The 19,091-nt window shown below is 40.8% G+C and overlaps 1 protein-coding gene across 5 annotated transcripts in view; it reads left to right on the forward strand.

Moving 5' to 3' along the window:
* The window catches only part of LOC115578680 (retinoic acid receptor beta), a 390,811-nt gene that overhangs the window by 354,503 nt on the left and 17,217 nt on the right, over positions 1–19,091 (forward strand). For all 5 annotated transcript variants that reach the window (XM_030411757.1, XM_030411754.1, XM_030411755.1 and 2 more), the window contains one exon: positions 16,381–16,585. In XM_030411757.1, the coding sequence (XP_030267617.1) occupies positions 16,381–16,585 (205 nt within the window). The remainder of the gene's footprint in view (positions 1–16,380; positions 16,586–19,091) is intronic.

Below are 19,091 nucleotides of genomic sequence, written 5' to 3' on the forward strand. Positions count from 1 at the left end.
TTAACCAGCCAAGAGGGCAGTTAACCCTCTGGCCTTGTTCGTTTTTACTACCCTCTCAGCTTGTTCGTGGCCAAAAATGGCCACCAACAGATTGAGTCTGTAATTTTTGGGATTTTGTATGTTTTTTGATGCTTTTACTGCATAAAATGTTTAATTAATATCAGTTCTTGTCATAAGTACAAAAAATTAATTCATTTTTAATTTTTTAACCCCTCAAATGCCAATTTGTTTGCACAATGCGCTTGTTGGAAAACTACCACAAAAATGATTACTGCCTATCTTCTCAGTGCTACCGGTTTATCTTGTATTATCAATAACACAGTCTGAGATATGTAACTGATTAACAACAACATTGATTACTATGCATTGTTATTTTTGTGCAGGGAAGGCAAAGTAGAAAACTCCCTCTTAGCTTGTTCGTGGCCAAAAGTGTCCACCTCCTGTTTACATTTTCAAAATGCTATAAAACTAATATATATATTGAAAAAATTCCACTTTTTTTTTACCAGTTTTTTAAATTTGCATCAGTCCTTGTCATGAACACTAAAATTTCATTCAAATTCAGAATTTTAACCCTTTAAATGCCTAATAGATAACATAATGCTGATGATTTGTAAGGGAGAATAGCATTAAATCAGCATGTTTTTACAAAATAATACATGCTACCTGAATTATTCTTTAACCATGATTGCAGCTTAATGTGTGTCAATAATAAGCAGTATTAATGATTTTTATGCTTCATTAGTTTTTTGTGTAGTGACAGAAAAACATAAAAACTCCCTCTCAGCTTGTTAGTGGCCAAAAGTGTCCACCTCATGTTTACATTTCTAAAATGCTATAAAACTAATACATATATAAAAATAATTCCACTTTTTTTTCCCAGTTTTTTAAATTTGCATCAGTCCTGGTCATGAAAACTAAAATTTCATTTAAATTCTGAATTTTAACCCTTTAAATGCCTATAAGATAACATAATGCTGATGATTTATGAGGGAGAATAGCATTAAATCACCATGTTTTTGCAAAATAATACATGCTAGCTGAATTATTCTTTAACCATGATTGCAGCTTAATGTGTGTCAATAATAAGCAGTATCAATGATTTTTATGCTTCATTAGTTTTTTGTGCAGTGACAGAAAAACATAAAAACTCCCTCTCAGCTTGTTCGTGGCCAAAAGTGTCCACCTCATGTTTACATTTCTAAAATGCTATAAAACTAATACATATATAAAAATAATTCCACTTTTTTTTCCCAGTTTTTTTAAATTTGCATCAGTCCTGTTCATGAAAACTAAAATTTCATTTAAATTCTGAATTTTAAACCCTTTAAATGCCTATAAGATAACATAATGCTGATGATTTATGAGGGAGAATAGCATTAAATCACCATGTTTTTGCAAAATAATACATGCTACCTGTATTATTCTTTAACCATGATTGCAGCTTAATGTGTGTCAATAATAAGCAGTATCAATGATTTTTATGCTTCATTAGTTTTTTGTGCAGTGGCAGAAAAAACATAAAAACTCCCTCTTAGCTTATGCATGGCCAAAAGTGTCCACCTCCTGTTTGCTTACAAAATGCTATATACAAACACTATATACTGAAAATATTTGCTCCTCTTTTTCAAATTTGACATCAGTCCTGATCATGAAATCCAAAATTTTAATCAATTCCAGAATTAACTGGGTCGTTTTCCCATGTAAATCTCCATGCTCCAGGCATAGGAGGTTGCCACATCACAGGTGAACCAGATTTTAATGCCATACTGTGCAGGCTTGTTGGGAATATATTGTAGATGTCAGTGGTGTGCATGGGGGGATGGGCAGTGGCCTAATTGTTGGAAAATGCCCACTAAAGTGCCCTCTTGGGTGCCAAAATGCTTGCTAAAGTGCCCTCTTGGGAGCCAAAACGCGCGCTGAAGCACCATCTTGGGAGCCAAAACGCGCGCTGAAGCGCCCTCTCGGGAGCCAAAAAGTGCGTTAAAGTGCCCTCTTGATTGGCAAAACACAACAAACTGCCCCCTTGGCTGGTTAAAACATGATAAACTGCCCTCTTGGGTGACAAAATCAGGCACTAAAGTGCCCTCCTCGGAGCCAAAACGCGCGCTACTGTGCCCTCTTCAGTCGCAAGAACTTGCTGTATGTGCCCTTTTTTTGCCTTTCGCCCCTGCCTTTCAAAAGGTCTGTGCACGCAACTGGTCGAAGTCCACAATGACCTATGAATGCAACATGCTGCTCGTCAACACACACACATCAACCCCTGGATTAAATAAGAGGGGGAGGCAAGCAACCCACTTTTCCCACAGGATGCGAAATGCAGCGAGTTTATCATTCCTGAAGCGTCCTAGGTGGGAGAGCCTGTCATCAAAGCAGATGTTAGCGCTGATCTGAGTGAAGCTGTAGAGGGGCATCGTGGCACAAAACGTGGCCCGTCCTGTCTTGGCATCCCACATGCCATGTGTTGCTTCATGTCTTGAGCGGTAGACGCCAGCCAGAATCAGAATCCCAATGTAGACTCTCATCTCCACTTCATCCACATTCTTCCAATCCTCACACCTTCGCCTTCCATGCAGGTTTGTGTTGGTGCACAGCAGCTGAATGATCTCCTCTGTAATAAAATGGTCAAAGGCAGACCTCAGGTTGCTGATATGGGCAACTGCATACAGGGTGGGCCCTGGGGTGAAACCAGTGGATACTGGATTGTGGTGCAGGGTCTCTTCAGCAGTGGGAAACCACATTATTTCCGATGACGAGACACCCACTCACCCGCCAGCCCCTCTGTCTCTGCCATCAGCTGATCGGCCTCCATCGCTGTGTCTGTACTGTCCTCTTCCCCTGAGGAAGAGGAATCAGGCACTGGCTGGAAGTCGTCATCAGTGGTGTTGCTGTCATCCTCTGAGGAAGGTGTCCCCTCATCTTCAGGAGAGGACGTGTCCTCATCTTGGGTAGAAGATTTCTCCTCCTCAACCGCAGAGGATTTCTCTCCATCTTTACTCTCTGAGCCAATCACATACTCAAGTGCCTCAGTCAGGGCATATGACCTTCTCGCCATCCTACAGATAAAGAAGGATCTGGGAGCTGATAGGCTCACTTATAGCATTAGTACTGACTGCACCTGCAAAAACTCCAGGACAGATTTATAAACAGTGTCAGACTTTGTTTTTGTTTCCCCAGAGGCCAGAGGTCAAGATGACCTGTGATCCTTTTTTTTTTGGAGAGCAGCTATTTGAGAATGTAAAGGCTATTGTGTAGTTTTGTGTGGCATTTTTTTATGAAAAGATCAAAGTTACAGGTGTTTTCAACCTGTGCATCACAGCCAGGTTTGCCTTGGAAACTCAAAGCTCAATAACCTGTACCAAGAGTAATTCACCAAAACTTGTATGGTATGATACACTGTAATTTATGTCACTTTATCTTGCTAATACTATTTTTTTTTTTGCACAAACACACATCATTACCTGACATCCTTAGGATCACACCTATGTCAAAATTGTGTCATTCATTTGCTCCATTGGAGTGCAGGAAGCCATCATACGCCCCTAGTGGAAACTAAGAATATTAACTGAAATTGCTCCCTTGCCCAAAAATGGAAAATGACACAATCTGGTAAAAAACATTAAAAACTAAAATTTTCAAGTGTTGAGTTTAGAATGAAAGCCATTTTACCTAAATTATATGATTTTATACTGTAAATCACAAGGAATTAAAAAATGTGGTTTTAATGGGTTTCAATTGGCCAAAAGTGTCCACGATAGAGCCATAAGGTACAATTGTAGATACACAGTATAATATTGACATATTTAAAGAGCAGGTTTTGAAAATTGAAAGATCAGCCAAAAATCCAGACCCTTGGGAAATATCATTCCATATGCATTAACACAGCTAAAATGATCAACAAAAAGGAAGTGAGGTGGACACAAATGGCCAGCATAGAGTCCAGAGGGTTAAGTGTGTTTTGCCAACCGTGAGGGCACTTAAGCATGCATTTTTGCGTCCCAGGAGGGCAATTAAACTTGTTTTAACCACCTAAGATGACAGTTTAGTGTTTTGTCCAGCCAAGAGGGCAGTTTAGTATGTTATGCCAACCAGGAGGGCACTTTTGCACGCGTTTTTGCCTCCAAAGAGGGCACTTTACCGCACGTATTTGCCACCCAAGAGGGCAGTTTATCATGTTTTAACCAGCCAAGGGGGCAGTTTAGTGTGTTTTGCCAACCAAGAGGGCAGTTTATCATGTTTTAACCAGCCAAGGGGGCAGTTTAGTGTGTTTTGCCAACCAAGAGTGCAGTTTAGCACGCGTTTTGGCTCCCAAGAAGGCCCTTTAGCGCATTTTGGGTCCCAAGAGGACACTTTAGCGTGCGTTTTGGCTCCCAAGAGGGCATTTTAGCGTGTGTTTTGGCTCCCAAGAGGGCACTTTGGCGCGCGTTTTTTGCCACCCAAGAGGGCAGTTTATCATGTTTTGACCAGCCAAGAGGGCGGTTTATCATGTTTTAACCAGCCAGGGGGGCAGTTTAGTGTGTTTTGCCAACCAAGAGTGCACTTTAGCACACATTTTGGCTCCCAAGAGGACACTTAAGCTCGCGGTTCGGCTCCCAAGAGGGCACTTTAGCGCGCGTTCTTCGACAATTGGGCCACGAGTGCACATCACTGCACCCAATTACCTAAATTACCAATTACCTACCTGTAATTGGAAACATTTATAGACCTAAAATCAGTGTTGGGCAAGCTACTTGGAAAGTGTAGTGAGCTAAGCTAAGCTAAGCTTCACTACACTGTAGTTTAGGTACATCAAAGCTATTTTTTAATATATATATATATCTATATATAGATATATATATATATATATATATAAAAATATATATATGTATATATATATATATATATATATAAATATATAAATATATATATATATATATATATATATATAAATATATATATATATAAAAAAAAAATATATATATATATATATATATATATATATACACATATATAAATAGCTTTAGCATATCAACATAGTTAAACAGTGTATACTCAGCAAATAGTATATTATAGTTTTTGTTAAGGTTCTTTAGGGGCCATCCACACGGACGAAAACAATCTTTTTTTTCCTCCGTCTACCTCGGCATCGTTTCAATTATATTTGCGTCCAGACGGATCCACTGAAAACGACGAAAACGCTGTAGTTCATATTCCAGGCCTATAGGTGGCGCTTGACATTCACCAAAAATGGAGAAGAAGAGACGGAGCATGCTCATTAAGCTTGCACGCTGTACACAAACAGTAGATGGAGAAACAGAACACAACAAGAAGAAGATGAAAATGGCTAGTACAAGCGAACCAGAATCGTTTGTGCGGACCATCAATGAGGTCGAACTGCTGCTGCGACTCACACTCAACTACAAGGCGAGTAAGTTGCAAGAAAGGCTCAATATCTTCTGTGGCACAAACACGCGCATGTAGTCCGCCATTGTTGTTGTTGTTGTTATGAGACGTCGCTGGGTTCAGAGGTCGGCGGCAAGAGGTCGAGGGGTGGGGCGATGGCGTCATCGTTTTGGAAATTATGCGGATTCGCTGTCCACACGAAAACGGGGGCGCTGCGTTTTCGGATTTTTCCACCCTGAGACCCGTATAAAAAAAAGTGCATTTTCAGGCGCTGCGTTTTCAGGATCTGTGTGGACGGTCAGCCAAAACGATACAATACATGTGCATTTTCGCAAAAGAGCGTTCTCGTCTGGACGGCCCCCTAGTCTGCATTCTAGACCTTGTCCACACATACGAAAACGATCTTCTTGTCCTCCGTCTTCCTCGGCCTCGTTTCAAGAATATTTGCGTCCATACGGATCCACTCAAAACGACTCAAAATGCTGTAGTTGATATTCCAGGCCTATAGGTGGCGCTTGAAATTCACCAAAAACAGAGAAGAAGAGACGGAGCATGCGCATGAAGCTTGCACATTGTAAACAAACAGACAGTAGATGGAGAAACCGAACACAACAAGAAGAAGACGAAAATGGCCAGTGCAAGGAAACCAGAATCGTTTGTGTGGACAGTTAATGAGGAACACAGGCATGTAGTCTGCCTTTGTTGTTGTTGTTGTTGTTATGAGACGTCGCGGGGTTCAGAGGTCGGAGGCAAGAGGTCGAGGGGTGGGGCGATGGCGTCATCGTTTTGGAAAGTATGTGGATTCGCCGTCCACAAGAGAACGGGAGGGCTGCGTTTTCCGATGTTTCCTCCCTGAGACCCGTTTTCAAAAAAGTGCATTTTCAGTTGCTGCGTTTTCAGGATCTGTGTGGACGGTCAGCCAAAACGATGCAATACATGTGCGTTTTCACAAAAGAGCATTTTCGTATGGACGGCCTCCTAGTTTCAGCTTTTATATTTATATTTTATATTTGAGTCAGTCTAGTTAGTTATTGTATATAATTCAGCCTTTAATTGTATTTGTTTCTTTTACCTACCTCATTGTTTTTGAATTTGATTAATGTCAAGTGGCTGTAACACTTTAATTTCACTTTGGGATTAATAAAGAACTCTATCCATCTACCAGTATCCCATATAACTGGCAGTTTCCAACATGGTATTTTTTATTCACTCTGTACTAGTAACTATATCTACATACACTTTAAGCTAATAATTTTGACTAACCACCATACTTTGGTTTTGTAGAAATTGCATTTTTGTTGTACCCTCTGCTGGTTAAAAATCACAAAAGTAATAATTCAGAGTAATGTAAACTTTTCAAATGTTTTTATGTTCCCTCATTTCCCTACCTCTTACCTCCTATATGTAACATTACTGTATTTGTTTATTATTTAAAGTGAAACTCTCGCCAAAAAGCAACCGAGGCTTTATTTGGGATTGAATATAAGCATAATTACGACAAAAGAGGCACTTTTAAGATTTACCGTAGTTTCGGTTTTGGGCACGTTAATTTTGAACGGGAGTGCATGGGGCAGGATATGCTAGCATCAAAATCTCTATTTTTAGAACACTAAGAAGGCTCAACACAACATGAAACTTTGCTCGTAGCATCACTAGGGTCTCTACTCATGAACAAGAGCATTGAGAACATTGTTTGTGTACTCAGAGTTTATGAAAAAGAAGGTTTTTTAACTACTCACGTTGGTTGCTGAATCTCCTGCGTAGCCGTCAAGGCAGACAAAAAGTGTCGATCCCTGAGTGCGAACTGACAGGCACGCTTGAGGAGCGGTTCACCATTACTCTCCTGCCTGTCAGGTCGCACTCGGGGATCGACACTTTTTGTCTGCCTTGACGGCTACGCGCAAGAGATTCAGCAACTAACGTGAGCAGTTCAAAAACGTTCTTTTTAAGGGTGTGTCCCCTTAACCTATAAATCTGCTATCATTAAACCAATCCTCAAGAAACCCAATAGCGATCCACTGGTTCTTGCCAATTATCGATCTGTCTCCACTCTCCCTTTTTTATCCAAAATACTTGAAAGAATTGTTGCTGATGAACTGACTGCCCACCTTTCTGCCAATAATCTCTTTGACAATTTTCAGTCGGGTTTCCGCTCCTGTCACTCTACCAAGACTGCCCTAACTAGAGTAGTTAATGACCTACTTGTCACTGCTGACTCTGGATCAGCCTTCTTACTTTTAATTCTTGAAGTAAGTTCAGCCTTCGATACCGTAGATCATTGTGTGCTTCTACACTGACTGGAGCATTACGTTGGTGTTCACGGGCTGGTGCTCTTATGGTTCCAGTCCTACTTATCTAGTAGAACCCAATGTGTTAGTTTTAAGAACTCCTAATGCTCTACGGTTACTGCTGGTGTGCCCCAGGGGTCTGTCCTGGGCCCTCTGTTGTTCTGTATTTATATGCTCCCTCTGGGTAGGATAAATGTAGAATATGGTATAAAGTTCCATTTCTATGCTGATGACACACAGCTATACATTCCACTATAGCCTAATGACCCCTCTCAAATACAAAATCTGGAAACATGTGTAAACCGAATCAAGATCTGGATGAGTCATAACTTTCTCATGCTTAATACTGCTAAGACTGACCTGCTGGTGATTAAGCCTAATAACTATAAGTTCTCTTCCGAGAGTCTTTGTCTTAATATTGATGGTTGTTCGATTTCTGAAAGCATGCACATTAGAAACCTAGGTGTTATTTTTGATCCAACCTTGACTTTTCAGACTCACATCAAGGAAATCACCAAGACGGCTTTCTTTCACCTGCGTAATATTGCCAAAATCCGCCCTGCTTTATCCCGGCGTAGCGCCAAGGTGGTTCTCTATGCCCTTGTGTCTTCATGTTTAGATTACTGTAATGTCCTTTTTTCTGGCCTCCCCATCTGTACTACTGGGAGTCTTCAGCTTGTGCAAAATTCAGCCGCCAGACTTTTAACAAAAACAAGTAGATTCTGTCACATAACTCCTGTCCTGGCATCATTACATTGGCTGCCCATTCAGGCTAGAGCCGATTTTAAAGTTCTTCTTTTAACCTATAAGGTTTTAAACGGACTTGCACCATCTTATTTAACTGAACTACTTTCTCCCTGCATTCTGCCACGCCCTCTTCGTTCTCTTAGTTCGAACCTCCTTGTCATCCCATCAATCAATAAAAAGTCAGCTGGTGGCAGGGCCTTCTCTTACCGTGCTCCTTTTCTATGGAATGGCCTCCCACTAGATATCAAAGAAGCTACATCCACTGCAATTTTTAAGTCCCGTCTTAAAACATACCCCAATACCCCCAATATTTTGGTTTAAACTAATTCTTAACTGTTTTATCATTTTCTTCTGGTGTTTTACTATTGTCTTTTATTATTGTATTTGATTTTATTGTAAAGTGTATTGAGACCATGCACCATGGTGATTTTGCACTTTAAATGATAAATTGATTGATTGATTGATTGATTGATTTGAAAATTTTAGTGTCATATTTATAATCAGACATAATCAGACAAATACAGAACAAAGGATGATGCATTTATTTGGACTTTATTTAACATTGTTTCACTTTATTACAGGGTCATTTGTTGCTGAATAACCTTGTAAGGAACTTATTAGACTTTCTTAGAAGTTAATTAGCAACACATTTCAAGAAAATTGTACTGCAAAATAAAACAGAGATCATCTTTATTCGCTTAATAAGGGTTGGACCCTTATTAGAATTAGACGATGGGTCTAAGCTAATATCTGAGCTGGGGTTAATCTCGATCATTTTATATGCAGGCTGACCTGGATTGACAAGAAAAGTTATTTGTAGCAAAATGCACAAGGAGAGCATAAGATGATTATGTCCACTGTGCCAGTCTTTCTCTCATACTCAAATTTGTCATCCTTTGTTGTTATCTTTAGGATTAAATGTCAGACAGAGTCTGTTTTATTCCACCAGGACACCTAACGAGTGACTTGTTTAACATTAGCTTGTAGTGGGAGCAGTCCACTGCAAGGAGGTTCATACAGAACCAGTGGCGTGCACAGACTTTTTGAAGGGCAGTGGCGAAAAGAAAAAAAAAGGGCACATACCAGGAGGGCACTTTAGCACACGTGTTTGCCTCCCAAGAGGGCACTTTAGTGCACATTATTGCCACCCAAGAGGGCAATTTATCATGTTTTAACCAGCCAAGGGGGCAGTTTAGTGTGTTTTGCCAACCAAGAGGGCACTTTAGCACGCGTTTTGGCTCCCAAGGAGGTACTTTACTGCGTTTTCAAAACGGTGCTCCTGTCAACAGTTCCATCTAGGCCTTTTTTTAAAGCCCCACTCCGTGTGTTTTGGTATTTCTATGATCTTTACTGATAATGTTTTCTATTTTTTTTTCTTAAATTTTAAGAAATAAATTAAGCTGTCACTGAGAGGGAATTGATTATAGTAGAATCTGGGACTTTGAAGTCATCCACCAAGCTTGCCTTCGGCTGTTACAATAAAGGCTGAATTTTGGTTGCAGCCGTAACCTCCTGACGTGGCCTACTCCATAAGGAACATTTATACATGTGTGCTGGTGTGTCTTCATTGCTGGTAAGTTGGCATTTTCCACCTGGCTGCTCATTGAAGGCCGTTCATACATTCAGCCTATCTGCTCTCTCTCTCGCCCAGAGACTCTCTGGGAGCGAGGAGGGGCTCTGTAGAAGGTGTATTATCCAAGAAGAGCTGTTCAGGACTTAGACTGAGAATTAGACTTTATTATCTTTTAATATCCGGGAAATTCATTTTCACAGCACCGTACCCGTCAGACAGATAATACGTACAACAGTATGTAAAAGCAGTACATACAACAAAACACTGTAGACAACACACAGTACTAAACAGCAATTAAAAAACCACACTTATGTTTGTTCAGCGAGGCCTTTTGTTGAGGACAGTTATAGTTGAGGGTATCAGGCTTGTTTGAAAGTGAGCCTTTTTGCCCCTCAGTGCTTTGTACCTCTGCCTTGAAGGCAGTGGGGTGAAGTGGGTGTTGAGAGGATGTGTGATGTCCTGTTCTGTTGAAGTTGCAATGCGTGTAATGGCCATATTGTTCAACTCGGTGCGGCTGGGTGTGGGAAAACCAATTATCCTGGCAGCTGTGTTGGTTATGCGTGTGAGTTTGGCCCAGTTTTTAACAGAAAGCATGTTGAAGAAGTAGTTGGAACAATACAGAAGGATAATCTGGATGATACTCTGGTACAACAGCAGGAGATGGGGGGCCACATTTAGTCCTTTAAGTTTGCAGATGATTGATTTTTGGGATGTCGCTGGTGTGCTGGTCAAAGCTGAATCGACTGTCAAGTGTCATCCCGAGGTATTTAAACTGCTAACTATTTCAGCTGTTTGGTTGTTGATGAGAATGGGATGATGAGGTGAGAGGGGAGCAATTATGCATTATTTTATATTGATGACATTGAGATGGAGAGGGTTATGTACACACCACTGGGTGAAGTGTGCAATGGTATTTTGGTAGTCGTGGCTCTCTGAGAGCAGGACAAGGATGGCTGTGTCATCTGAGTATTTAAGGTATGTGATGATGGGTGATGGACTTGTACAGTCATTGGCGTAGAGTGTGCGCTGGAATGAGCTCAGCGCACAACCCGCTCCACGCTCCAGTGTTAGTGGTGAGTGGAGGTGCTGTGGTTTTACCAACTCGCAACACTTGCAGCCTGTCAGTGAAGAAATTGTGAATGGGGTGGATCAGACAGCAGGGCGTGTTGAGCCAGTGTAGGCACTGGATCATCAGAACCCTCTGGTTGGTGTTGGAAGTAGAGCGGAAGTCCACAAAGAGAGCCCTGACAGACTGACCTGGGGAGTCCGGGTACTGAAGGAGGAGGTGAAGCAGGCATGCTCCAAGTCATAGAGGCAAATTGGAAGGGATACAGTTGTGGGGAAACAACTGTTAGAATAATGTTCAGCAGTAGCTTCTCCAGCACTTCATTGTTATGGATGTGAGGGCAACAGGATGGTAGTGATTGGGTTCAGTTTTTTTTGTACAGGGATAACAGTGGCAGTTGTCCAGAGGTTAGGTATTGTGACGGTCCCTTGGGAATCACAGAAGGGTGAATGAAGAATATGTGAGAGTTCCTGGGCGCAGGCCTTCAGCACCCCTGCTGGGATACCATCAGGCCCTGGTGTTTTGCCTAGCTTGAATAGACTGACAAGGGCTGAGGAGGCACTGCAACAGCCAAAAAGGTCAGGGGTATTGTTGGGAACGTGCAAGTCTCAATCCCTATTATTAGCACCACTGCTCAGCTGGCAATTCAGTAATTAAGCACATCCCATTCTCGGTTTGAGAAAGAATGTTAACAGTGAGAAATTCTTGCTGGAGTGGAGCTCTAGTCATCTGCCTCCATCATATTTACAAAACTGCTGGTCAAGGGAAAATCAAAGAGTGTGATTAATCAGCAGTTGTCTTTTCAAGCTTCTTGTTTTCGATAATTAATTATGTGAAATTCAATGTGTTATAGGCTGCCTTACTTATTACAACTTCTTTGAGGGCAACAATGTAAATATCTTGGCCACAGAAGATGTTGTAAGATAAAGGATGTTTGAAAGAGGAGTAAAAGAATCCATCTACGTCAAGCTGGAATTACCTTCTTTGAACAGAGGAGGTGGCCTACGACATTACTCTCAGGCCATGTCCACACGTAACAAAACAATAATTTTTTCCCTTGGCATCGTTTCAAGAATATTTGCATCCAAACGGATTAGAAACCCTAAGAGGTTCAATATCATCTGCTGCACGAACACAAGCTTATAGTCCGCCATTGTTGTTGTTGTTGTTATAAGACGTCGCAGGGTTAAGTGGTTGAAGGCTAGAGGTCAAGGGGTGGGGCAATGGCATCATCATTACGCATGCGGATTCACTTTCCACACAAGAACACAAGGGCAGCGTTTTCGGATTTTTCCACCCTGAGACCAGGTTTCAAAAAAGTGCGTTTACAGGCACTGCGTTTACAGGATCCATGTGGACGATCGGCCAAAACGATGCAAAACATGTGCTTATACACACAAGAAGCATTTCCTTGTGGATGGCCTCTCACCCACCTACAATGCAGTACTGAGTTCCCTCCCCAGACAGCTTAACAACCATTCACACCTGGGCTCACCTAGCCCTAGCAACCCACATGAAGGCCAGTTGGATCAACGACTCACAAGTGGCCCCAACCATTCTGAAACTCAGAGCTCACATATGCCCTTAACGAATCTGTAATGACACTCCCACACAGGTTTTAAAACCTTGCAGCTCCCCTCCAGTTAGTTAGAACTGAAGGAGCCTCTTGGATGAGAGGTGACACATCTTCAAACTGAAACAAGTCCAGTTTCCTATGATACAGCACTTAGAATTACGTCTTCTTAGCTTATACCTGTCTTTTTACTGTCAAATGAAGACCATATCACTTCTATTTCTTGTCTAATTTGATGAAAAAAATTGGCTTATGACCTTTATTCATGTACGTGTAGTAAAGGGAGGAAAAAAGTAAACAAACAATAACATTGTACACAGGAGCTCATCTTAAGCCTTGGGGAACTACATGAAACCACATGAATATGTGCTAATTGATTTCAATCAGAAATACTGTTTGGCTGAAGGACGTGGTTTTTTTTCGGCCAACAACAAAATTAAGTGATTGCATGATGAAGAAAACATAATTATAATAGTAGTATATGTAAATACACAGTATATTAATAGTATCTGTTTGATCTGTTGCCCTCTGGGAGACGCTACAGGTCAACAAAATCCCATACCAGCAGGCTGACAGACAGCTTCATCCCCTGGGCCATACGAACTACAAATATGAACGGATACACTCACTTGCTTGATTACCATCAGGTGTCTTTAAATAATCAGGTCACACAAATACACTTAAATAAGTCAAACACAATTCCACTGTACAAAACATGAAAAAAAGTTTTCATTTCCAGAAGATAATGAGATAATAAAAAATATCAGAATACAAAGTCAGCAATACTACAGAAATTGAATAGATACAGGATGCATACAATTCCAAAATATATCACTGATATATACAGTCAGAGTACAAAGTACACTGAATATAAGGGATCTGATGAAGCAACGTGTTTAATTGTAATATTGACTTTTTTATCCATTGTAGTTAACCCAGCACCCACTAACGGGGTATCTTTAGTGGTTTTTATAGTAAGTGAACCACATAAGCTCAGATTTGTTGTTACATGCATAGTTCCCAAAGGTCAAGGATCAATTTCCAACTCACTTATTTTCTGATTCTATTGCGCAGGGTGAATCAGTTACACATGGTGAGGTAAATTTCTGCCCCAAATGATTTCCAAATTGAAATTTGAAAATATGAAAACAATTCTTGGACACATTAAACTGAGCTGGTGAAGAACCAGGCAATACAGCTGGCTTCCTTTTTCATGCTCGAAAAGTATTTTTTGATAATAATTTTGTACCTTATAGCGATGTGTCCATTAAAGCAAAACTCTCGCCAAACTACCAAGGGTCTTTTTGTGGATGTACCCAAGTCAAACTTTTGTTTAAAAGCATAATTACAACAAAAGCGCCACAAGATTGACTTTATATTCGTTTTCGGGTCAAAATCATTTTCAATGGGAGTGCTAGGGGCACTTCTATGATAGCATCAAAATCACTATTTTTAAAACACTAAGAATGCCAGTCGAGAAGTGTTGATCTCCGAAGTGATTGGAAACTTCTTCTTATTGGCCCTGTTTATGGGCTATTATTCCATTATAGGCAGACAGCCAGTATACACATTTCCCATTAATGGGCTGCTAATGTTTTGGACAAATATTTATTGTACATCTCTGGTATAAAGTAGGAGTACATGATTTACTAACCATTATAAAAGGTTGCTTTTCAAAAAAATGAAAATGATTCCTGGTATTTGTGCCCTTAAAGCAGATGCAAAATAAAAGAGAAGGTGGTACAGGAGACAGAATGATCTGCATTTTGGTGAGGGGATGCAAAATCAATTATTTATTTATGAAGATGCATATTAATGTGAGGTTTAAATGGAAAGTAGCTAAATCAATTCCACACACAACATAGATAAATGAATGCTAATGGAAATGAGAATTAATTCGCTGCACATGCAGTATTTGTTACTGAGTTACTTAGTTTTATTTGTATTGACTAAGTCATAATTGTCAAATATGACAAGGCGGTGAAGTGAACTCCCGGGGATACAGAGGTGAGAAGTTGAAGGCCGGCTGTGATGACTTTCTGGCCATTGCACAGCCATCAACATCCGCTCACCAGCACAGTTATGTGGTGAAGGGCGTAGATATTGTGCACAATAGCTGGGTGAGGAAGCATTAGGGGAAAGATCAAACACTGTGTGTGTGTGTGTGTGTGTGTGTGTGTGTGTGTGTGTGTGTGTGTCTGAACGCAGGCCTGGCCAGCCGGTGCGAGTCACCGCCAGTAGCCATGTTTTATTCTGTTTCATGTTGCAGACACGCCTGCCACTCACTGTCAGAGCCAGCCCACTCAAATAGCTTCAAAGGGTACTGTAGGCTTCACATCCACCATCAGGTGCTTCATTAAGTGTTCACAAACACACACACACACACACAAACACAGTTACACACCTGCAGTTCAGCAGGGATACCCAAAGGTTATTTCTTTGAGTGTGTAGAAGGTCATTGTTGTGGCTGTGCTTGTTATATCTGCTGCTCTTTATGGGAAACTTGTTAGACCTGGTTCAGACGACTGAGTCTCATTCTGGAGTCTACCTATCCATCATGGGTGCTGTTACGCTAATATATCATATATAAATAATAGTAAAAAGTAAAAAGACATCTCTTAAGCTGCTCAGGTGGTTAAAGCTGAGCGTTTTTTTGGTGCATTTTAGTTCATCTTTATTAAAGGCCTTGTTCACAAAAATGACAAACACACAAAAGCTGCATTCATTGATTGTTTTGGCCACTTCGCAGGCGGAAGAACAAGCTGAAAACACATAACCTAATATATCATCAGATATATCACACTGCTGCAAAAGTTCCACCATGTTCACAAGTTCAAGTTGCCACCTTTGTCCACTGTTTGGTGTTTTTCCTTTTGGATTTCCACCAGGAAAACCAAAACGAAGATAAGATGATTAATAAAATTATTATTAAAAATAATAAGATAATTAATGTTGCTCCAAGAACGTCATTGCAACCTACAGGAATATCCACATCTGGAGCACTTTTACCTAGGAGACTGAAGGTTCATATTCCATTTTGAACAAATTTTTATACTGTTCACTTATTACTTTTCAGCTAAGCATTATTATTATTTCCCTTTTTCAGTTCTCTGTTGCAGTTTAGTAAGGTTTAGGCAACAGAATTACTTGGTTGGGTTTAGGAAAATAATTTTGGGTTCTGTGCTTTTTCCTGAGTCACAAAGCTATGACATTGCAAAAACTTAAATGGTCAGTTGCAATCCGAGGGTAACATTTATCATGATGTTCCGGGAACAACACCTCACCAACACAGCGATATCAGGTTAGGTGTTAGATACTAGTATAAGTAAGTGCAGTTATAATATTAAATTATAAATAAATTGTTAGTAAATGGATGTTGGTGTGCAGCCCTTTTCCTGAAAGTAAATGATCATATGGTCCAATTAGTCAAAGGGATTTTTAAAAACCAGGCAGCCTAAACATTGCTCTTATTAAAGGCTTATAACTGATTTATAAAGTCTTAGTACATGATTTATTATTCATCAATAAGGCTTTAGTGACAACAAGTTACAAAAGGTTACAAACTCATATAGGTCGTATAAAAACATGGTACCATAAAATTGTGCTTCTGTTCTATTTTCTGGATTAAAGCAGGTCATAGAGTTTTAGTTTGGTTATTAAATTAAACTATGTAAATCGACACTTTAAGTTTCCTGCCCATGAAATCCCTTCTGACTAATCCCTCTCCCTGCCTTCCTCCCCTGCTTATCAGATTCTGCGCATCTGTACGAGGTACACCCCTGACCAGGACACAATGACCTTTTCAGACGGGCTGACCCTGAACCGGACGCAGATGCACAATGCTGGCTTCGGCCCACTCACTGACTTGGTGTTCACTTTTGCCAACCAGCTGCTGCCCATCGAGATGGATGACACAGAGACAGGCCTCCTCAGTGCCATCTGTCTCATCTCTGGAGGTGGGTGAGCTGGGGCAGAGTGTTGCGTATTTAGTGAGGGGGGACGGGGAGGGAAAATTAGGAAGAAGGAGAATAAGAATATATCTCACAGAGTAAGTAAAGGGCATGAATAAATTCACTAATTCATTAGCACACCATCATCCATCATCGTATGTTGCATAATGTTTAAGACTGTAAAGTAAAGAAGACACAATTTTATTTTTGCTCTTAACATACCTTTTTCTTAATTCAATAAACTGACACTTTAGTTGTTACAGTCTGACTAGATGTGGTATGAGCGGTAGTGTTTTGAGGCCAGGTGCAACTATCATGTAATTACCACCTTTTGCCTCTGTGACCGCTGTTTGCCTCTGTGACCGCTGGAAACATTACATCGACTAGCTTTTAAATGAAAGAAATGGTCAGAATGTTAGTTAAAAATATCAAAAAAATTAGAACTAGCCCCGTTATGGCATCACCCAGCTTAAAAGAAGGAACCTAAAACAAAGGAAGGGTCATTACTAGGGCTGTCAAAGTTAACGCGTTATTAACGGGTTATTATGCAGGAAAATAAAAGGCTCAAAAAATATCCCCTAACCCTAAATGGAATCAAAACATGGTGATGTCTGCTTTTGGCGAGGGGGTGGGCTCTCTGCATGTTTCATGTGTTTGACTTGCATTATTAACGCGTTATTAACGTGTTAACGCAACATCCTCTTCCAGCCGTTAACGTGCGATTAACGCTCGTTTTTTTTTTTAAAAAGAAACACGCATTGTATGATTTACGGCCGTCGGTGGCACCTGTAGTCTTGATCCAGAGGGTGGCAGAAGAATAAGAAAGGGAATCGGTAGAAGAAGAAGCAGGGTTGGCAGGTCTGGAAAAACACGGTGGACTGAAAAGCGAAAGCGAAAGGAAATGGAGAAAGGACTTATGAACTGCAAATTCACTTTCAAAACACTGCCAGATGGTTCGGTCGATAGGACAAAAGTTATCTGCACGTACTGTCAACATGAAATGAGTTACCATCGAAGTACGTTGAGTCTCAAATATCATTTGCAAGTCAAACACAAGGCACATGCAGAGAGCTTGGTGACAGCTGTATTGAAGTCAATGAAAGATGCCTGGAGAAATGAACTAAAACCCAACACAGCAACCACATATGACTTCTGACGAAAAAACACTTCCACAAAATGAGAAAACGTTCTTGACAGCATAGGTCAATGACTGATTTTTCCCTTCATTTGTCCCTTCATTTAATTTGGGAAAGGCTTCTGTTCGCTATGTGAGTGCAGTCTCATCAGCAATATTTGCTTGGATCTGCCACATTTGGTCACAATGAACAAGACTCATTAATGCAATGACCCTTCCTTCTCTTTTAGCTTCCTTGGTTTCAACTGGGGGATATATGCAAGCAGTGATTTCACTAGAATAGATGAGTACACAAAATATATATGTATATCAAAAATCCTGTCCGGCAGTGGCTACACTGGCTTGTCATAGTTTAAAATATTTATATAAAAATCTGCAGCCTAGGATGCCAAAAACTGGACAAAAATCTCTACAAATTAATATATTATCGACATCTCTTGCTGGAATTACGATCATCTAGTGACTTCGGCTTCATAGACACGACCACTCAGGAGTGTTTACATAGACACGTAGTGCTACGCCGACAAGACCCTGTTTCTATGGACAATCTTAGCCTTTGAAGTGGTGTGACCGAAGGCGGAAGCGCGGCTGTCGGGGACGACTAACAGCTAAGCTGAAAGCTAACCCCTCTAAACCACCACTTCCATCCTCTCAGATGTTTGTCCCCTGGAGAACAAAATCATCTGCAGCTGCAATTAACTAGTAAACGAGAGATGAGGAACTGTTGGCACAATAAGTCTGACAGAGACATAGCTAACCTCATCAATCCCAGACAATGCTGTCAGCTTCAAGGGCCTGGCTACATTCTGTGCTGACAGGAGCTGCGCACTCAGCGGTAAATCCTGAGGGGGTGGTCTATGTATTTACATCAACAACAACTGGTGTATAAATGCTAAGTTTGTCTCAAGCCATTGCTCACCGCACATTGAGCTTTTGAATATGTAAACTGCAGACCATTGTGGGTGCCATGAAACATCGCTACTGGATTATCAGTAGCCCTGATGCTACAGATAATTCACACTGCCGTTTGCATGCAGGGATCCTGCGCCAATTCTCCACATCCCCCTCTGTGTGAAAGTTTCAGATGCGGCGAAGGGTGAAATTTCTCTCCAGCACTGATCCGCCTCTGGAGGTATTATCAGGGCTGTATTATTGGCGAACTGAACCAGTGTGAACGGATAAGCCGGCGGTAAGGAGCTCGGGCGTGTCGATCATATTGTCTGATAACTGCACAGGTCCCCCACTCAGCTTGATAAAGAGAAATTTCCCACAAAGCAACGTTACAGGACCAAACAACAGTAACATTGTAACTGTAACTCTATTTAGCAACTTATATGAGAAAAAAAAAAACACCACAGCTGTACGTGGAGAAGCCTC

Source organism: Sparus aurata, chromosome 3 (genome assembly GCF_900880675.1).
Source record: "Sparus aurata chromosome 3, fSpaAur1.1, whole genome shotgun sequence".
Lineage (NCBI taxonomy): Eukaryota > Metazoa > Chordata > Actinopteri > Spariformes > Sparidae > Sparus > Sparus aurata.